Source organism: Larus michahellis, chromosome 2 (assembly GCF_964199755.1).
Source record: "Larus michahellis chromosome 2, bLarMic1.1, whole genome shotgun sequence".
Lineage (NCBI taxonomy): Eukaryota > Metazoa > Chordata > Aves > Charadriiformes > Laridae > Larus > Larus michahellis.
This window is the reverse complement of record NC_133897.1, coordinates 33,051,014-33,073,759: the sequence shown is the minus strand read 5'-3', so window position 1 is coordinate 33,073,759 and position 22,746 is coordinate 33,051,014. Positions and strand designations below refer to the sequence as shown.

Below are 22,746 nucleotides of genomic sequence, written 5' to 3'. Positions count from 1 at the left end.
CTGCAATTTCTGCCAAAATGTCATGGGAATCTACAGAGAAGAATAATATGCTCACTCAGTGTATTGGAGACCTGGAAAAGAGAACAGACTGAGGTTTGGGAAGGAAGTGATACTCATAGGAAAATAAAACATTATTCATTAAATAAAATAATCTTTCATTTTTGCTGCCAGTAAGCTCTGGGAAAAAACATTTCTTTGAGCAACAGTATTATATTTGTGTCCGAAAGCTGCAAAAAATTAGAAGGTTGAATTCTAATTGTACAGTCCAACCAGGCAAGTGATCCCAAGTTGATTGTGAGAGTGACAACCTAGTGCTTTCACTTAACTTCAGGAGTGCAATAACTGGTGCCAGTGCTCTCTAGCCCTCTTGCAGAGGTTTCTGCAATCTCTGTACTGAATCGGAGTGTTGGCTGGTATGTATATGTATGGGGAGTTGGGAACAGGTGTACTCTAAAGCTCAGAGTGGCTTTCATTTTCGTCTCAACACTTTTTACTTCTGCCTCTGAAACTGTAAAAGGAGTACCTTGTTCTTACTTTCTGCGAATTTACGTGCAAAAATGTAAAAGGAACTGCAGTTTGTCCCATAATCTGTCACCCAGAAATGGCAGTTTTTCTGTGTTTAACTTAATACTGTCTTCTGATGTCTATTGTTTACCTGCTGTAATTGAATGAATCATTGAGTCATTAGCCTGTAATAACTTCTGAAGTGATTATCTTAGCTACTGCAGCTATTTTTGAGCTTTTTTTTTTAATCAGGAAAAAAACATGGCAACATACAGACAAAAATACATGAGCAAATCAAGAATTTGCAGCTGCTTTGTATGTGCTTTTTAAAAATTAGGAGAAAAAGATTTTTACACTGTTCAGCTGAAAGTAGCGAGAATCTTAAATATTGATGTGGAAGAACTGGCAGGCAAGACAAGAGCAGTCACAAATGGATAAGCAGTGCTTCCTGTTGCATAGGATGACAGCAGGTAGAATGTTGGCCCGCTAATAATAACCAAAGATGATGCCCTTAGAAAGAGGAGGTGAGAAAAAATAGGGTGAGGAGAAATGATTGTTTCTTATTGCAAGTACAGTGGTGCTAATAGGAAGGTCACGTCCTACCTTGGGGGTGAAATTAAAGTGTGTTAGAGAACTTAAATGTCTCGTTTTCCCATTGGAGTTGTTTCTGCTTTTGTTGAACTATGCAAGGCTTTTGCATCAAGTTCAACAGAACTAGAATGGCCTTCCTCCTCCTTGCTGCTGTACAAACTAGTAGGGTTGTTCCTTCATTTTATTTTTAGTGTTTGTTTAGAATAGAACTTTTCCAATTCCTTTTCTGAGACAGGGAGGAATCTCGGCTCTTTATGCACACGTGTACACATATTTAACTAAAGCTATAGAAAGGAAAACAGACAAAGGTAAAGGTTGATTTTAAAATCGCAGTGGGAACTGCTACTGTTCTTGCTGTGCTCATATTTTACCAGCTGTTGAAAGTACAGTGAGAAGTTATGAAAGAGGAAAGCAGAGTTAGTAAGTTTACTGGCAGAATAAAAATTTTCCATGAAGGTTTCAGGCAGCTTTGTTTACTTTGTTTACTGTAATGTAGTCTCTTAAAACAGGTGGCCTGATACCAAAAAAACATCACCTGGGGGAAGCTTCCAAAGAATCACCTCTTCGGAAGTGTCTTGTGTAGTTTATTTGCCAAGTATTTTTCCCTGTTGGCTGATGCATGTTCAATGGCTTTACAGGTCACACAATTACAGTTTTGTTAAACTTATCTATTGTGATAATTCTTTTTATCCCGTTATCATTAGCTTATTCTTGAAATTGCTTATGAGCTAAAAATAATCATAGCAAACAGTCCAGTTGTTTTAACATTATGAAGGTATCTTTGTTATCTTGTCTGACTAATAAGGAACATTTTATTTCGGGAAGAAACGGATGGCTTCTGTATATGAGATGCTCAAAACCTCCTTAATGTACCTGTGAAACTTTTCAGACCTAAAAACTCCCTGCTTCCATTTTTGTACTGTAAAAGATACATAACAAAGCTGTTATGGCACAAAAGGGAGTTATGCTTGCATTCTGCAAATGCATTTTGTTCTTGACAGTTCTTTTTCTCATTTGGTGCTTGAATAATAAGATCAGCAAAAGTAATAAAATGCTTTATCTTGTACCTCTGAAGAGTTTTTGTGGCAGTGAAAGATCATATCGTACACTACTAAAGCCGTTGCAGCAGTGACTGCCTGGTTCTGGCCTTGTGTTACTGATACAACTGCCAATTTCAGTAGGTTATATGTTAAATAGGTTGTTACAGATCTGAGTAAGAGTTGCAAGAAACTGAGTGTGAGCATTTAAGCCTTATGTCAGATTTAAGGCTCAGCACTGATTTGCATGTGAGCGAACTGATAGAGGGTTAAACCTCAGTCACACTTGAACCTCAGCATGCCATTTAGGTGATACAGTCTCAGAGCATAACTCATTGGTTATTTCATTTCCTCTCCAGTCTGTATTGTGAAGTCATGTAATAGCTTAATCTGTTGCTGAGTTAATGAGCTCCTTTACTTTGAGTTCTGGCTCAGCTAATATAAATGTATATACTTTTGTCTGAAATTTAATGAAACAATACTATTTTCTCCTAGGCAGCTGGTCTGTCTGTCTGTAGGTGATGATGAGGACAGTCACAGGAAACAAAGATATAGTCCTTTTCTGCCTTACTGTTTTCCTTCTACTAATAATGAAGTCTTCCCAAGGGAGTTGTAAAGTGATTATAACTGGGGTTGTTACTTTAGTTTAATTTGATCAGACATGATTTTCCACTTTAGAACTATGGCCTATGAGGTATGGAAGCACTAGAGTTCTGTATTTAGTGCTTCTTAGAGCGCACTGGGGTACATTCTGATCTCTTTCATGCTTTGTGCTGATTCTTTCTGAAGCTCGCATTATGTTGATCTAACATTACAGTTATAAAATGGAAAGAGTGTTTACTATTTTTAAACAGGTTTTGAGCAGGTCCTGAGCTTCTTATTATTTTAGTATGAAATCTTTCTCAATAAAAGGGTGTGACTAATTGAGAGGGGAAAAAAAAATCCATTTACTGCCAGATTGAGTGTATACTGATATCTTTCTGTTTCGTTAAAACATTTTGCAACATTTCCGTAAGCAGATCTTTAAAGAGTAAGTACCTGTGTGGTGCACAGTTCTCATTTGTGAGAATTTGTAGCATACTTTACTGAATTAGTACTCTTCATGAGTTGTTTAAATCAGTTTTGATGGGACATGTTTGGCTTCAAACCCTAAGCTGTTCTTGTACCTAATCAATCTTTATACTCTTATATGAATAAGTTGCGTCTCTAAATCCCAGCTCTAATTATAGAACATTAGTCCAGAATGAGTCTAAGGAGGACATACTCAAGTTTATAAATGTGTTTATCCAGACACAGGGTGGAGCTGTGACCGCATCCTGTCACTTTTTGGTGCATTGTACCACTGGAGGCCTTGAGCCATTCGGCCCCCCCTGCACAGAGATTTATCACAGGCTGGCCAATACTTCTCTTCTCAGAAGATGCTGTGTACTACACAGTTGCCTCATAATCTATTTCATGTGACTCCAGAATGGCAAATGTCAGTGCTCTTACACAGTCACTAGTGAATGTGCAGACTGTCCACTGTATCTGGGAACTGTGCGAGGCTGTAGTCTTTCTGCAAATAGAAATGCAGAGTTTTTATTCTCGTTTAGCGTGAAATAGTTCTTCTTGAATTTTGCATTACTTAAATGACTGACTCTCAATTTTCAAAAGAAGAACCGAGATGAATCCAGTTAGTTTGCCCTAGTTCTGAGTTGAAGTCATGCAGAGGTGCTGAGTTTTGTGGCTAAATGTAAGACTATGCCAGGACTCATTTGAGAGATTTGAAAACCTTTTGATGAACCTGTGGTGAGTGACAAGTTGAAATGAAACTTGAGACCGTAGGACTTCAGATTTTACATTTGAACAACTTCAAGAATTAAAAAATGGAGAGAATATGTTGGTTTGGCTGTATTTTCTGCCTTTGTTAGTAATAAAATGAACATAAAGACAAATATTTTTCTTTTGAAGAATTCTAATAGCACTTCTGTTTACTTTAATAGTTATTTTAAAATGCATTGAAATAATTTCCATGGAGTTCTATTAATTACAAAAAAACCCAACATACAGAAGGTGGAAGATGCTCAGTTTCACATAGTTCTAGGAGAGTGGTTTGTATCACAGATGACTTCACTTTCGGAGTGAGGCTAGTTCCTAGGCAGTGCCTTCTCACATGTTATTGCAGAAGCCAGTAGCTTGAGCCTTTATATTGCTGAACTGTAAATTTCTTACTCTTATTTTTCTAACTGTAAGTATTTAGTACTTTAGTCTGTCTTGTGTCTGCAAAATTAGTTTCAATAGCTTTACTGGTTTTAGTTGAAAGAACATACTATACCTTGTCTCTCTTCCTTCTTAGCTGGATGTGTAGGCTACACATGAGTATTTTTACTATAGTAAATAGTAAATTGTTTTTTTGAGTCATTGCTCATATGATGAGTTTCTTCTTTGTCATGCTAAAAAACCCTCCTGTCATCTGTGGAGACACAGAAAGGAAACAAAACAATTCTACATTCTCTTTTTATGCTCTCTACATAGCATTTAGGAAATAAGACACTCAAATAGCTGGATTTGAATGATGGTATTTCCGTTATTTTGAAGTACAGTATGCCACATGTGACTATAATTTGTCCTTTGACACAAGTATGACTTCAGCCTAACTTCAGTTATGACTGGTTTTAATCTTGTGGGTTGTGGGTCATTCTCCCCCCACACCACCCCTCAACTGTAGAGCTAGGCTGATACCAACAGTAGAAGCTTGAAGTTCTCTAAAAATTAGCTTTTCTTATTATGATAACTTTACTTAGTGTAACTATGCTTTATGTTTTGCAAGCTTTCTAGAGCAGAAACCTTTGTGTGTGTGTGTGTGTGTGTGTGTGTATATATATGTGTTTTTTTTTTTTTTGCAAACTACCAGTATAATGTTTCTTGTCAATATTCAAGTGTCACAGTTTTGATTCATTAGCAATCTTTCAATTACTGCTCATGCCTGTCTTGATAGTGATCTTTGTTTCAGAGTTTTTCTTGATCCTCTTATTCACTTGTACACAGTATACTGCACAGTAGAACATGGAGTATTTCAGGTACCCCAGGATTTACCAATTTATTGGAGACTGAATTTAGAGAAAGCTAAAATAACAGACTATAGCTGATTGATTTAGAAGTTGTATTTGAAGATAGGAATGAGGCTAGAGTAAGAAATGCTTTTCAAAGAGTTATCAGAAGATGCTTCCCCCCCTCCCTCCGCAAACTGGTGGTTAGAAGCAAGTCCCTTCCCAGAATTGCAGTTACTTTGGTTGACATCAATGTATCAGTAAAGACTTTCTCATGTAGCTCTCCATTTAGGGGTGGAGTGCTAATACACAATGATATATACAGTATATTGAGAGATGCTTTACTTAGCCATCTTAAATTTCTTTTGATACAAATGTCTTTGTTTCATGGAGATATCTGTACTTTTGTTTAGACATTCATGCCTACTTTCTATTTTTTTGTACTGTTTTTTCTAGGATAGGTTGGATATCCGACATTATTGTGGTGGTCTCTCCTGAAAATGTTGAAACGATGAAGTCTATCATTGAAAAATATGGCCACAAAAGAGTTACGGTAGTTAAAGGTGGAATAACTCGTCACCGGTCAATTTTCAATGGACTGAAAGTATTTGCAGAGAATGAATTTTCTGACCATCTGCTCCAGAAACCAGAAGTAGTGATTATCCATGATGCTGTGAGGCCATTTGTTGAAGAAGATATTCTTTCAAAAGTGGTTATGGCTGCTAAAGAACATGGGGTATGTACTATACAACAATGCAACTCTGCAGTGTTCTTTATACTGTACAGCGTAAAGTCATGATTGATAAATAAGAATTTTTCTAGCAATTGTGTTAATGTATAAGTAATTGTGTTAATGTTTAAGTAGAACAGATTCAGAATCCCTATTATGCAGAGAGGTCAGATAGGGGAGGGAAACATTTTTAAATGCTGCAGGCATTATTTGCTACAGGGAATTATTGCCATAGAGACTATCAGCAATTTGTTAGTTGAAAGGTAGATTACTTAATGATAGTTCACCTTTTTTCCATGCAGAATTCTCACCTAATGCTACAGTAGCTCACTTAGTGATTAATAATAATAGTCAGAGAGAGTACTGCATTGCTAGACTTGTGAACTTTATGTGTTTTCATCTCAAACTTATATGCAAATCCTGAATAAGATGGCAAAAGAGCTTCTCTATTAATGCTAAATTTTTCTAGGCTCTGTAAGCATTGCAGACTGCTAGGGAAAAAGGGGAAGCGGGAAGCCTCCAACCATAGGTTGGAAATCCTCGTGGTCATCACTGCATTTGAGGACTGGGAGTATTCACAGCGGAAAGATGGAAAGATTTCTGAGAATGTGATTCATGAAGGGGAAGAGTTGGTAGAAGTTGTGTTATGGAAGTAGAATGGTGGAGTTATTAAAGGCATGCACTAGCCACAAGAGGAACTGGTGGATAATCTGGCTAAGATAGAAATGTAAGAAATCACGACAGCCACAGGCTTGTTGGTACAATTTGCTGTCTTTATCTTGTACTTCACTTCTTCATTAATAAGATAGTAGAACGTTAAGATAGGAGCTGATTCAAGGTAGAAGTCATTAGTGGCAGCAGATTGTTTTGGTATTAGAAAGCTAGGAAAACCTACCACTGCTTGTCTTTTTCAAGAAATTAGGTAAAATATAAGCTAATTGTCAGACTACTCACAGCTTTGACAGTGGAATAGAGAGTCAAAAAAATGACTTGTGGTATTTCCTTAGTGCTCCTCCACCTTTTTTTGAAATCTCATTGTGTAGAAGGGGAATGTATGACTTGTTAAAATATTTATTACGAAAATTAAATTATGTAAGGTCTCTTGGAACATTATGTTAGAAATCTAAATATATTGAGCTTCTTACTAGTAGGCCTGTACTTCTGTAGATTGGCTTAATGAGAAATGGTAATAAAATAGAAACTCTGCTCTGTAGTTTTCAGTGATACAGAACAGAAGTTTCCAGTCATTAAGACTTAAATTCCGTTAGAATTTTAACAAGGTTTTTGGCCTTTCTCATATAGCACAAAATGACTTTCCTGAAGTGATTCTCTGCCAAAGAGTTTAAAGTAGATCCCCTTTGTAAATCTGTTCTAAATGAGATTCTTTGAGAGTAGTAGAAGAGTGGGGTTAATTGTACTGTTATTGAATTGAAATGAGAATAACTGATTTTTGAATGTGTTTCTGTTTAGGTATTCTCATATGTTATATCATATCTCACTTGTCTTTGTGTTTAATTTTTTTAACTTGTTCCCTTATTCTTGAAACTTGTGTGATTTTAATGTAAATTTTTTCCCTCGCTTTCTTTTTAATGGAGTGTAAGACGTTTTCAGTAACATGGTAGGGAATCAAGACAGTCTCCAGTGACCTTCCCAAGGCAGTGTACACTAGTTCATCTGAACTTCAGACTGGTAAATATTTCCTTACCTAGATCACTGAAGTATCATTTGATCTCAAAAATGTGATCTTATACATTTCTCATAGTCTTTTCCATTGTATAACGTCGGCCTCAAATGTGCGTGGTATTTATTGGCTCTGCAGTGGTTTCCTGTGTTGGCTTAGGTCCACTGAATTCAGTGAGGCTGGGCCCTCAGAGAACTGGATTCCAAAAGCTCTTAGCTATTGATGTTACCCGACAAAGTAATTGAATTAAAGAACATGAGAAGAACTTTGTTTTATGTAACAAATTGAAAAAGCTTCCTGCCAGAGAGAGGTAGAATCATTGAATAGTTTGGGTTGGAAGGGACCTTTAAAGGTCATCTAGTCAAACACCCCTGCAGTGAGCAGGGACATCTTCAACTAGATAAGGTTGCTCAGAGCCCTGTCCAACCTGACCTTGAATGTTTCCACGGATGAGGCATCTACCACCTCTCTGGGCAACCTGTTCCAGTGTTTTACCATGCTTGTTGTAAAAAATTTCTTCCTTATATCTATCCTAGATCTTCCCTCTTTTAGTTTAAAGCCATTACCCCTTCTCCTATTGGAACAGGCCCAGCTAAAAAGTTTGTCCCTATCTTTCCTGTAGGCCTCCTTTAAGTATTGAAAGGCTGCTATAAGGTCTTCCTGGAGCCTTCTTTTTTCCAGGTTGAATAACCCCAACTCTTTCAGCCTGTCCTCATAGGAGAGGTGCTCCAGCCCTCTGATCACTTTTGTGGCCCTCCTCTGGATGTGCTCCAACAGGTCCATGTCTTTCCTGTTGTCATGGTTTGGGCTCCAGTGCTGAATGAAGTACTCCAGATGGGATCTCATGAGAGCAGAGTAGAGGGGTAGAATCACCTCCCTCAACCTGCTTACCATGCTTCTTTTGATGTTTGTCTGTCTTTGCTTGACAACTACAGAATTCTGGAGAACTAAATGTCTGGAAAGCTAATACTCTTTCTCAAAACTGACATGCAAGGTTTTGAATATCAGAAAAAAATTGATCAAGAGAAGCTATTATCTTTAGTTCTTCCTATAGTCAAATTCTTTGCATGTCTAAAAGAGAGTAAATTCTTCAATCTTTCAGTACAAAAAGTAATTACTTCCTTTTGCATTATGTAGAAAGGTACAAAACCTGGCAGAAACATCATATTAAATCACTACTGTAATAGGGGTAGTGCTGTATTGTTGTTCATCTGCATACCATACAGATAGCATAATTATGAGAAGCTTTAATGTTCTTTAAAATGGCAATTGATCAAGTAAGTTATTGCACTTCTAGCTGCCAATTTTCAGACAAATAAATTGCTTTATTACACTTACTAATCAGTTTGTTATTTGCCTGTAGGAATCAAAATGTGTACCTTATCCAGAACTAATAAATTATGCCTTAAATCCCCTAAACAATCCCTTGATTATGTGAAAATATTACTTTGTAACCAATTAAATTCCATTTATGTTTTTGGGGTAATTTTGTAATTAAAATTACATGTTTCTAGAAACAAATTCTTCATTGCTAGTAAAAGTTGGGAAAAGTGGAAGCTTCAGAAGGCATCAGTCCAAAGCCTCTAGCAATATCTCATTGCCAATGTTGCATTTTAAACAACATAACTAAAAAAAAAAATTGCTTACAAGAAAAAAAATCAGGAAGGCGGGGGGAGAATTTGTCATCTCTGCTATTGAGAGTTAAAAAAAGGGGCATATGCAGTCAAAGACTCTCTGTAACATAAACTAGATTTGAAAGTATAATTTATTTCTTTGAAAGGACTGAATCAAAATGGCATTCTTAAAAGCTGGTTTCTGGAAGCTGTCTAATATCATTACTTTATTCTCGGCTTTAGCAAGGCTCTGAACAAAGCATACGTGCCAATACAGATGTACAGTGCTACTCAGTCTCATGGACTCTTATTCACATACACAATCAGTCAAAATAATAGCCCCAGACAGAAAACATATTATGCTCAGTCTGTTCCTGTCTCTGAGACACTGGGTCTCAGACTCAGTGCGGCACTTATCAGTTTTACTGTATCAGAAGGCTGAAGCAGCAAACATGCACCCATACACACATTGTTCTATCACACAGTTAGATAGCAAAATGAAAAGCTTTATGTGTGATTGCTGAGTTTCATTGGCAAAATGTGGTGGGTGGCAAACCAAAAAAACACCTCTTTTTCTCCGCTGAGGGTGAAGGAGGGCTTGGGTAGATAAATAGGCTGATCTGGTGTGGTATATTTGAATGGGGGTGGCCATGCTGGATCAGTTCTGCTCACTCTGTCCTTCCTTTTTTCTTTTTCTCTTAGAAGCAATTATCTTTTTATGTTTTCTTTATTATCACATGATCTTGGTCCTTTATGTTATACTCAAAGACTGATTTTTAGCCATCTGTGAAGGCTGCATTACTAACAGATCATTTTTGATTCATATTTATGCATTGGGTCATCTGAAGTTGTCATGTGCATTGTTCTCAGAGGTTCTGCTTTCATTGTAGGCTTGGTACTTTGGGGGGCTCCTGCTGTCCTGTCAGACATTTCTGCAAAAGCAGAATCAAGAACTGTTTTTATTCCACTGATGGAATGAGTTCTGTAATTTAGGAGAGTCTGACTTATGTCAATGTAAAAGTATATATTAATGAATTGTAGGTATGCTATGTAGCGATTTTAGAAGAAAACAGCCTTTGAAGAGCTACATTATTGTGAACTTCAGAATCTGTTCGGTAGCCCTGAAACTTTTCTAAATGTGTGAAGAAATCAAGTGTGGTTTTGCTGCTGTACGGAAAATAGTTATACAACACATTATTCCTTTTTCAGCTCTGTAGTAATGGATAACTGTCAAAAACATACTGATGTTGCCACAGCATATGGCATTATTGGTCCCATAGAAAGTTATAACTTTAGCCAAGTTGTTAATTGTTTTCTGTGCTGAATGGAAAACTAATGTACTAATGTATTGTTAGTAAATACTTGAAGTCTTTGTCCTAGCAAGATGTAGTGTTTGGTGGTGGGAAAGCACTGGTAAGAGGAGAAACAACTTTGTCATTTCCCAGTCTCAGTTTAAGTGCTTTTGATGATGCATTGCATTAGGAAGGATGCAACTCAACCAACTGAAACACATAAATCATAGACAGAAACTTATAATGTCCCTTTCTTCTTTGCAGCATTTCTGTGTTACACTAACAGAGCCAGCTGTGCCTAATACAACTACTATTCAATCCTTTTTAAAAAGGTGACTTAATCCCACATTTTTTAGCTTCTGGAATTTTTTAATATATACACATATACAGTAATATTTACCTTACTTTTTTTTAGGTAGGATTAGGTTATGCTGGAAATAAATTTTGAGCATAGCTTCCTGTACTTGAGTGGTTGCTGAGGTCATTTTTGTGTAAATTTTATAGAATTTACTTCCTTTAAATTTAGCGAAACTACATGTATGACACTGCTGTTGATTTGAGGCCAATTAAAATCTGTATGCTTCATATAAGAAAACAGTAGGACTTTGGAAAATGAAGCAGCCTTTAGCAAAGATATGTCTATTTAGTTGCTCAGATTTCTCTTTCCTGCAGTAAGAAGTAAAGAGTAGTTCCTTAAAGTAAGGTAAATATCAGCTCAACCAGCATGTGTGACAAGCTGAATAAAGGCCTCGGATCATCTTAGCCACTTCTATGTGGCAACATCTGGAGGAGATTCTTAGCCATATCTCTCTGACTAAGCATGAAGCAGGCACACCTCCCTGAGTTTTTCCCCTTTTTTGCCACACATTGCACTGGAAAGAAATCTGAGTTTTCATCCAGAAATGCCCCCAGCTGCATTTTGGCTGAGTTTGTGATCTGGGTGGTTGTGGCAAGGACACCACCAGCCCTGCAGGTCAGGTGAAGCTTCTGAAAGCCAACGTGTCCTGTTTCATATGCTGTAATAGTTTGCTGGACTGGTTCTCCTGTTTCCAAGAAGGTACGTGAATTGTGGTACAGATAGAACTACAACTGCCTTGAGGAGCATTGGAGCATGTAGGAGAGAATTCATGAGGTATCAAATTCATACATATATGTATTAGAGTTACGATTTGAGCCAAACTTGCATGGTAAGGTATAATGATCCATTTTTCAAGGCCCTTGATAGCAGAGAGGGTCTTAGATGAAGCTCATATAAAGAGGTGACTTGAAATTTTGAATCTAATGGGCTGTAAGGGAAAGCAGCTCTGGTGCAAGATTTCCTGCAAGGAGAGGACACCAGCAGTTGTGGGAGAAGCAGCTGAGCGAATGCAGAAGGCAAACACATTTGATAAGCAGGTGCAGAGTTGCTTAGGGAACCGCATGACCACAAACTATAGTGCCTGTGGTTTTGGTTGCTCAGGACTCTGTGTGTGGGAAAGAGTTATTAATTTAACATTGCAGTTTTGCATTTTGTTGGTTAAATTGTGCAAGAGTCCTCTTACAACACCTCAAGATTTTTTCTTCTTTCTTCATAATATGATGCAAATCGTGTTTAATGATATGCAGTGGATCACTTGCATTCACATCATGATACTGTTGATTTTGTAATGATGTAGACTTCCTGGCGGTAAAATATAACTTCTTAACTGTAATTGCAACTTCTATGGCTCCACTGAACACAAATGTTAACTCCTCTTTATGTTAACATACTCTAATATGCAAAATCCTTTGTGGCACAGTGCACTTTCACTGATAGCTTTTTGCAATGTAAATCAGTAATTAGTGTATGAAAGATGGCTTGCTGACTGTAAGATGTGTTTCATTACTTGTTAATGCAAGATAATACTATGCAGTCAAAGTAAAATAAAGTCTTGTTAATTTTAGAGGCAAAAAATCGGTTTAATTTTTGCCATCTAGATTTGCAGTATAGGGCTAGTTAGAACAAGAAAGTGCTGGTAGCTCATCTTATTGTCATCTTATGTTGAATGAATGCCAAAATTTAAAGCTGTAAGTATACTTTAAAATATTGATAAAAATATTGAAAACTATTGGTAGCATACTAGCCATATGATTTGCTTTGGAATGTTTAAATTGCTTAGATTGAATTTTACATGTTATAGAATCATAGAATTGTCTAGCTTGGAAGGGACCTTTAAGATCATCAAGTCCAGCCATCAACGTAACACTGACAAAACCACCGCTAAACCATGTCCCTAAGCACCACATCTACCTGCCTTTTAAATACCTCCAGGGATGGTGACTCAACCACTTCCCTGGGCAGCCTGTTCCAATGCTTGATAACCCTTTCGGTGAAGAAATTTTTCCTAAATTTCTAAATTCTCTTGCAACTTGAGGCCATTTCCTCTTGTCCTATCGCTTGTTACTTGGGAGAAGAGACCGACCCCTGCCTCGCTACAGCCTCCTTTCAGGAAGTTGTAGAGAGCGATAAGGTCTCCCCTCAACCTCTTTTTCTCCAGGCTGAACAACCCCAGTTCCCTCAGCCACTCCTCGTAAGACTTGTGCTCTAGACCTTCACCAGCTTTGTTGCCCTTCTCTGAACACTCTCCAGCACCTCAATGTCTTTCTTGCAGTGAGGGGCCCAAAACTGGACACAGTATTCCAGGTGGGGCCTCACCTGTGCCGAGTACAAGGGGACAACCACTTCCCTAGTCCCGCTGGCCACACTGTTTCTGACACACAGCAGGATGCCGTTGGCCTTCTTGGCTACCTGGGCATGCTGGCTGGCTCATATTCAGCTCTCTGTCAGCCAGCACTTCCAGGTCCTTTTCCACCTAGCAGCTTTCCAGCCACTCTTCCTCAAGCCTGTAGCATTTTGTGGGGCTGTTATGACCCAAGTGCAGGACCCAGCACTTGATGTTGTTGAATCTCATACTGTTGGCCTTGGCCCATCGATCCAGCCTGTCCAGATTCCTCTGTAGAATCTTTACCCTCAAGCAGATCAACACTCCCCCCCAAACTTGGTGGTGTTAGCAAACTTACTGAGGGGGCACTGGATCCCCTCATCCAGGTTGTTTATAAAGATCTTAGAGAACTAGCCCCAGTACTGAGCCCTGGGGAGCACCACTTGTGACCGGTCGCCAACTGGATTTAACTCCATTCACCACCACTGTTTGGGCCTGGCCCTCCAGCTGCTTTTTTACCCAGTGAAGAGTATGCTTGTCTAAGCCATGAGCAGCCAGTCCATCATAATTGTGGACAACTGAAAAAGATTAAATACGTAATAAGATAATCTTGAAATGCTATACCAGCATGTGCTGCTCTTTTGGTGGGAGATACTACATGTAGTATGGATCTTTGGAAGCATTATGCAGACTTTATACAAACTTTGAAGTACCTTAAAAAAAAAAAATCTATCAAGAAGAAAAGAAACCCTTAGTAAGTAAGAATGTGTTAAACATTACCAGTTATTGCACTGTGACAAAAATTAGCTGAATATGTTGATTAAGGTAATGAGACCTTATTTGGCTAATAACATGATAAAATATATTTTATTGTATATACAGTACTATTGTATTTATGGAAAACATGAACTCCTGTGACCGTTCTTGAATTTCTCACAAGGAATGCACAGATAAGGAATGCACTAAAAGAAATGCTGTATACTTTGTATGACACCATTAAAAATATATATTTTGGTTTAGTCCTGCTAACTTTTGTAATTTTATCCTTTATTGTATTAAAAATAGTTAATCTGGTTTATGGCAGTAATTCATGATACAAGTGTCGTGGTTTAGCTCCACCAGCAGCTGGAACCGTGCTGCTGCTTGCTCCTCCCCATTCCGCAAGAAAAGTAGGGGAAAGGAAAAAACTCTTATGGGTTGAGGTAAAGACAGTTTAATAGAACAACGTCAGAAAAGGAAAATAACAATAACAATAATCATGACACAGGTCACTTTCACCATCTAGTGAACTGTCACCTTCCTGAGCACTGATCGCGAGTACCCACCCCCCAGCCAACCCCATTTATATACTGAGCATGACATCAGTGGTATGGAATATTCCATTGGCCATTCTGTCATTCTGTCTAGGGTTCTCCTCAGCTTCTATAGGAAGCTGAAAAAACAGCCCCTGAAAACTATAAACATCGCCTGGCAACAACTAAAACAGTATGTGTTATTGACAGTCCTTTCATACTGAATCTGAAACACAGCAACTCCTAGAAAGAAAATTAACTCTGTCCCAGCTGAAACGAGGACAAAGAGCAACATAAATGTCAGTTCTTAAAACTTATTTTCAATCTGCTTTTTTTAAAAAAAATCCAATTTTAATATGAAATCAAATGTTCACATAAATTAGTTGTAATGTTTTTTGCAGTACCGCTCTTTGCTTTTTTTTAGTGCATGTGTACACTCTTGGTTTTGCTTCTTTTCTACTTTCAGTATGTTCTTGAGCTTGTTTTCAGTGCTGTGGGTTGAAAAATTGCAACCTGTGATAAGCCTAGTTCTTTCTTCCTCCACTTCATATTTTCAGGTCCATATTCCTATCATCCTGTTTTTTTAAGGGAAATCTTTTTTATTTACTTTGATAAATCTTACTTTTTCCATAGAATAACACTTAGAATTTAGCATGTTGTTGATTAGATCAAAGTGATATTTAGAGGTAAATGCTTTAAATAAAAAAGAACAGGAATTATGTAAAGTAAAGAAGAACATGTACAGTCTTAATTTTTAAGCGACAATTTCTGTTATCGGTAATCTTCTTTAGTTTGCTATAGCTAATTGGGGCTCTGACATTTCTTGATGTACATGTACTATCCCCATTGACTCAGATAGCGTGTTCTGATAAAGGTGACCTCATTAGAAGAAATGTTTTCTTTTTCTTAAACAGTGTCATAAATATACATTACATTTGTTTAAGGCATCCTGTGTCTTTGAAGTCAGTTCAATGTACAACATAGTGTCAGCTCATTAACATTGGATCAAAGTGTATATTAAATTTCTGATTAAACATCCCCTCTTTTGCAGCTAGGAATAAACACAATTATAACTTCTTCCTTCCTCGTGTTGGTTTAAGATTAACATGTGCCTAATTTTAGCAAGTTCAACTGTTGCTCCTAGCCAGCTGGGTAAACAGACTTTAAGGAAATTAGGTGAAGTTTAGCATACAAGCCTTTTTTCATAGTGTTCAAAACTCCTTACATCTGTTCTAATTAACCTTCTTTTTGTCTGGCTGATGATTAGGTTTAATATCTGTGTTTTACACTGGGCTTGTTTAACATTTCAACCAGTGCTGTCCTTGGGCAATTAAAAGCTGCCAGTACAAATATGTCAAAATAGCTGGAATTGGACTGGTTGGTGATACTGCCTACATAGAAGAAATTTTAGTGGTTATCTCACTAATGAGAATCAAAGATGGTATGCCGATAATGACTATGAATTTTGATTTTTTTTTTTCTTAACAGAATTCAAAATAAGGTAATTTAAGAATTATTCTTGTTGTTTAAAAAGAAATGAAGATACCTGGCAGAAAGAAGGTAACCTTATTTTCTTCAGCCTTAATCTCTAGTGGATACACAGCCCAGGTTGCGGATTGTACTTGTTTGTCAGTAGAAGGAATGCTGTCCCCACCACAGCACTGCCACACAAGTTATGTCTACGCTACATGGTAGAGTCTGTGTGTGAGTGTAGGTGAAAGTATGATATGCCCTGGGCTCAGATTTGTGTTTCTGCATGATAATGAGAGTACCTCTACCTTTATTGTGGTCTGCTATTCTTTACTGAGTCATCCTGGTTGTCCTGTAGTCCTGACTGCATGCCATATCTGGTCCTTCAAGAGAAATGTGCAGCCAAGCTATTGGTTTGGGGGGAGTCTTTTGGACATGACATAAACAGAAGGAGTTACGGGGGCAGATGGTGACAGGTTTGAGTTGAACCCGTGCGGCCAGACTGCTGCCTTGCCTGGCTGTACGGCAAGTAGGTGGGTTCTGGGTGCAACATGAGGTTATGAGCTCTGTGGACAATGTGCAGGCTTGAATCAGTTCGGTTTGGAAGTTTGGCTAGTTTGGGCTTGAGCATGCGTTCACACCTAAGTTTAGAAAACTTTGCACATATAGCCAAATTGTAGTTGTCAGCTGTACTTCTGTGTAGGAGTGGTAGCTTATAGTTTGTGTCGCTACTTTGTCTATGCCCTGATCTTTTCCATTCAAATGGCATTGTTTTGCCGAGATTTCTGTAGTTTGGAGGAGGAAATACTCCCAAGTATTCCACCTCTGCAGAGGAATCATAAAACTTCCCATAGATTACAACTTTTGGTTATAGAGAAGATAAAATGTAACCCTAGACAATATCTGCATATAAAATGCAGAAAAGGAAAAAGAAAAGAAAACATAAAAAGAGGTGTGATAATTTGATGTGATACCTTGAATGTGCATTGGAAGAAATTATCCGATTGCTTTGTTTTACGAAGATAGTTATATGACTTTATTAGATATTCTCCCCTTCAGATTTACAATATAAAAGATTTGAAAAGAACATCCTCTTAAAATATATGAAACATTTTAATCTTATAATTGGATTTTTGAAGATTGCTTGATAAATTCGAAATTAGAGGTCTTTCAGTAGAGACAATTCTTGTAACTTAAATGGTAATTACTGAGTGTGGCTGAAGCAAGTTGATTACCATAGATGCAGTTAGCTTGAGTGCAGATGTCTGAATAGAAATGCATGTTTCTACCTGTTTCATGCATCACAGATACTGTGTTTATTTCTGGATTTTTTCATGCTGTAGATGGCTGTGAATGCCCTTCATGGCGAGTAGTTTGATCAGTGTAAAAGAATACTTTCCCTGTAGTAACATGTGGAAACAGTTTGGTGGAATAAAAGGAGAAGAAATTAATCATAGCTATTCTGAGCTGCTCTCTCTGGTTCATAGCCAGACCTAATCTAGACTGAAATCCTTAGGAGATGGTAGTGTTTGGTAACATATAAATAATCTTTCACCTAATACAAAACATTCCTGGACATATTTGGAAACGGTTAAGATACCTAGCTTGTCTAAATTAACATTGATCATGTTTGTTATGTAGTTGAACAATGTCCTAATGCAATCCTTGTCTTCATGGAAAAGCAAGATAAAATTGTTTGTATATTTACCAAATTCACCTCTACAAAATTGACTTTAATGGAGTTACGAGGTGGATGTATTTGTCCTGCTAAGTGTGACTAGCCTCACAATCTCCAGCATACAGTTTCAAAGAATTCAGCTGCTTTGAAGTGATGAAAATGTATTTCTAGTATACTTCTATTTCCAGTGTATGTATGCAAGACAAGTTTATTTTTTCTAAGACAGGGTGACTAAATCATTTGGGAGTCTTGGTTCAGTAGTATTTTGCTTGTCAGAGTTGAAAACAACTCTGATTAAAGAATTTAAATTAATAAATATGAATATAAATGTAAAAACATGAGAATAGGGACATTCTTTTAAAGATAGCACTCGTAAGCTATGCTTGTATGTGTTTGACATCAGGCCTATTCCTAAGTAATTTTAAACCACTGAATCTAATGCATTTAGGATGATTGAAATGTAAAATGTACATTCAATGCTACTGGAAAGCCAAGAAGATAGAAACCATAGGGAAAATTAATTCCAGGGGAGATAGGGGCTATGAATGGAAAAGAAAAGTATTGTTGGTGTAATTAAAAAATAGAAGGGAGTCATGCTAGAGGGATGGGAGAGTCTGCTCACTTAGGACTAGACTCTCAAATTTTAGGCTCTGATTCCCACTCACTTGAAGTTCACGGTTGCAAACTGGCTGCGTAAGTGGACTTTGTGGGTCTGCCTGAGTACTTGGGGCCTACTGGGGACAGGGGCATGCCAAAGACGTAGCATACTTTTTTTTTTTTCAGTATGCCAGCCTGCAGGATCTGTCGTTGTCTGAGCTTGTTACCACACTGTTGTAAAACAAAAGGAATTGTAGTTGTGGTATTTTTTATAAGGATTTTGTGACACTGCTTTTTTTTTTTTTTTTTTCTCTTCCTAGTCCCTGTCATTCAACTTGTTGAGCTTTGCAGCTATTTAGTACTGTGCTGTTTCAACTCTGGTTACCAAAAATGACCAGATCAGTGATGTGGGTGTCTTGGTTTTCATGCTCTTTTGTAGCTTCTGTCTCTTTGATAACTTGTTCTTTGTAGGTTGTATTCTACGTGTGGAGTGTTGGTCTCAGCTGAACAATGTACTGTGTGTTGGAGGTATTTGTAACCTGGATAGTATCTTGCTTGTGATACAAGTTCCATCTCTCCCCACCAGTCCTTTTTGAAATTGTAATGGGTTCTGGTTTTTTAAAGAAAATGAGGGTTTTCCAGTTTTTATGAATATTTAGTAAAAATAAGCTATACTGCATTGTATTAGCCAGGTTGCTATGTTACATGTAGGCTTCTGTGGCCTAAACACTCATATTTCATTTTGTAATAAAAGGTGTCATCAGTACTGCTTGGATTTTACTTTCCTTGAACTGACTGTATTATCTTAAATTAAAACAGACCCTGGTTATGTATTCACTGAATACAATCATCTAAACAATTTCTTGTCAGAATAAAAGTATGATAAAATGAGACTATACAGTATTGCTGTTTAGCGGAAAGGTGGATTAGCACACCTTGAATCTACTGAAAATGCTTATGGTACCCTATTATACTGACCTTTTTTTCAGTCACCGTCAAATCTTTGTCTTGAATGTATGCGATGCTCTATGCACTTATGCAAAAAACTGAATACAAAAATGAGAACCTGTTTGTAAATGGTTCAGACTTGTGCTGTTTAAAACGGGTTATAAAAAGACATTTGTTTCTAAAAGCATCTGGAGGCTGGTTCAGTTTTCAGCAGATGGATGGATGAGCTTGCTTCTGAGAGATACCTTTCTGTCATCTCCACTGAAGTTGGTGGAATTCTGTGCTCTCAGGACATTTTAGGGTTGTTTTAAGGAAATGATAGATTAAAAGGATGTTTTTTGATCCAATATTTTGTCTGCAAAATAAAACTAACCAGTTAGCGGTATTTTTTTCAATATCTATTAAGTTATGAAAGAATGTTTTAAAAGTTTGCCCAAAGATATTTTAATACTTTAACTAATATATTTAACAAAATATGCAAAAATGAGGGAAAGAAGCATGTGCGTTTCCTGGACATACCAGGTTCACCAAAACTAAGTGCTTGTATTGGAGTGGTTTGAAGGCTGTAAAGTGGACATTTAAAGAAATTCAGTTGAACTATCCATTAACTATCCACTTTACATTCAGGAAGGGTGTACGCTGCATTTTGTGTATGATTTTTAAAAGCAAATCTACTTGGAATCAGGGTCAAAATCATTAGAAATTGGAAGATGAGTACTCCGGGTAGGGAAATATTAGTATAAGGCCCAGGCACTTGCTTTAGACTCACGGGATTTGTATTTTGTGGTAGACTAATTCAAAGTGTAAAAAAGATCTGTAAAACTATAGTGACATTAACAAGTACTTATAAATGAGGACAGATTTTCTTTGTTTTATTCATTTTTTAAATTTATGTCTGAACCTCTTGCCTGAGAGATGGGCCAAATACCTGTACGTTCCTGACATAAATAGCAAGTCAAAGCTTCTCAAATTAGAAAAAATAAAATTCAAATGCCTGAGATTCATTATATACTCTCTTTACTAATATGGAAATAGTTCTTTGTTTCTGATTTATTACCAGAAAAGCAACATGGAAATTCCTTGCAAAGAATAAAATATTTGGTGTTGTAACTGAATAGATGTAGACTAGCTGGATGATTTTGTTCTTTATTTGCACCCCACAGTCATCAGGGGCAAAAACCCCTTTAGATATGGTAGTACCTTACTGTATTATTCACCCTAATGGGCCCTAATGTTTAAGTTTCTGAAGTAAAAAATGTGGTCTGTAGCACTGTCTTAAGTACCTAAATTCCCTGTTCAGTTCATTGAAAGACTGCTAGGAGCTGGAATTCAGGAAAGGCTTTGTGCTGAGTAGGGAGGACGCTTCTGCTAACCAGAAGGAAATACCGCAGAGCGAGCCATACATCTTAAACTGTGCCCCTCTTTGGCCTGCATGTGAGAACAAAATTCACAGCTCAATTCTTCTGTTTTTACATGCCAAATATTATGTTTACACCATGAATGAAGATACCCATGAGCCAGTTTTGGAAGCAGAAGCACGTGCGGTGAGGTCTGTGTAAGCCAGCTTGGGTTTGGCAGCTGTGTCGGCATATGCCAGCTAGAGAATGTCTCCAGAAGTGCTGCAGATGCAAGGTTTCCTGCTTTAGGGACTCAACTCTCTTGTCCCATATGAAAACGCAGGGCATACACAGGCCAGTATTTTCCTTTGTTAGATCCCAGTTTCACCCAGTCTGAAAGTGGCCTTGGGAACTAATATAGTTCTTGTGTCACTGAGGTGGTAAACTCAGCCCTGTGTTGGATGACATCATCTGGTTGAGGGAGCCCTCAGCCTTGTGTGCTGAGACAGAGAAAGGTCCTGCAGAAAGGTGAACCAGTACTAAGCAAAACAAACAACCAGCTTCTGTATCTTGTCTCAGGATTTTAAGGTTTCAACTCAGTGCTGAACCCTAGCAAGTGTGCTCTAGCTCATGGATTCAAGGCTGCTGGACTCCAGCTGCTCATCATACGGAGGTTTTGTGTGCAGTAGAAGCTTTCTGGCTTTAGTAAGTACTAGAGCTCTGCATTCTGCTTTTAGACCATAGAGTAGTAATGGACTGTAAAGGACTGAGTTGTCCTTTTTTGGAATAAAAGCTGATTTTTATTTTTATTTTTATTTTTATTTTTATTTTTTCTCATCAAATGACGGCTAGTTGTCCTGTTACAGCGTACATAGTAAGAATTTCTCTCCTTCGCATGATCAGAAGTTAGCCGTAAATCTTATTCTTTGTATTAAACTTCATGTTTTCAGTCAGTGTCAGGTATAGTTTGAGTGGACTTGCTGCAGGAGACATCTTATTGTGCCCAACTAGTGATTTCTCATTGAAATGGAGGGAAGACAGGTGAGAAACCTCAGCCTGCCACACTGGACTCAGTTCTGAGGTAACGTAGAGCAAAACTGTAGTTGTTTGAAAAATGCCATTTGTTAAATTTTAGGTGCCATGAAAATTGGGTATTTTAAAAAATTGCATGTTTGGATTTATTAGAAACTAGATCTTCCTGAATCTTCTGGTAAAGCTAGGCCTCAGCAGAGCAGGAGATGTGGTTCAGTATTGTCACAAAGATACAGATACAGACATTCATGAATTTTTATTGTGCAATAAACCAGATGTCGAGAAAACAATGTGTTTCAGAGCTCTTTTAAGAATATAATTTTGAGTATTTCAATCTTATTTAGAATTGCAGTTTGGTTTTTTGTTCCTCAGAGTGCGTGTTTCACTTGTGAGATTTGGTTATGCAAGTCACATTGTATTCTCTTGGCCTGTTTTATGCTTAAAATGTAACATGACATGATTGTTAAAAACTGTAATAAAATATTGGATCAGCCTAAGAAATCCTCTATTGCTAACTGTTTTTTTGGAATGGTAACTGTTTCAGAAAAAAAAATAAAAATCAAATAGACTTAACTAATTACAGAAAAGCTGTGGCTAGCATGTTGCTCTGTCTCTTTTCCCATGACCTTTTAATTTTTTAATTTTTTGTGTGTGTGTGACACCAATTAAAATATGACAGCAGAGCAGAATAACGCAGTCCAAATGCCCAGCAGCTGGGATGTAGAGGTAATAGTCCATGTCCTGGAATCAGAAAATAGAGAGGGGCAGGTTGCAGATAATTGAGTCTCTCTACTTCTGCTTCTGCACAGCTTTTCCTCAAAGTACATCTGTTAAATTTACTCCTCATTTCATACATTCATATATTACTAAAATTATAGTGATGGTTAGTTTTGTTGGTTTGTATTTTCTATTACAGAAGTAAAATTGATCCTGCCTAGGACAGAAGGATGGCCTAGATGACCTTTCGAGGTCCTTTACAGACAGTTCTGTGATTTCACAATTCTCGCTGATCATTCTGAACTGTGTTTTGCCTTTGGATGATAGTATTTTGCTCCATGTAGTGTTTTATATAGATATGTCTTCCCATGTATTAGAAAGAAAAAGTTCTTTTCAGATTTTGAGAAAGTTGTTCAGGTATTTCTCTTATCATACGAATCTTTTGAATCTTTTCTCTCCCTTCTCCCTGCCCTGGTAGCTCATGCATCAGAACTTCTTGGGCATGAGAAATTGGTTC

At 37.4% G+C, this 22,746-nt stretch overlaps 1 protein-coding gene across 2 annotated transcripts in view; it reads left to right on the top strand.

Moving 5' to 3' along the window:
• Positions 1-22,746, top strand: part of CRPPA (CDP-L-ribitol pyrophosphorylase A) — a 117,968-nt gene that overhangs the window by 1,547 nt on the left and 93,675 nt on the right. For both annotated transcript variants that reach the window (XM_074574795.1, XM_074574796.1), the window contains exon 2: positions 5,618-5,897. In XM_074574795.1, coding sequence (XP_074430896.1) covers positions 5,618-5,897 — 280 coding nt within the window. The remainder of the gene's footprint in view (positions 1-5,617; positions 5,898-22,746) is intronic.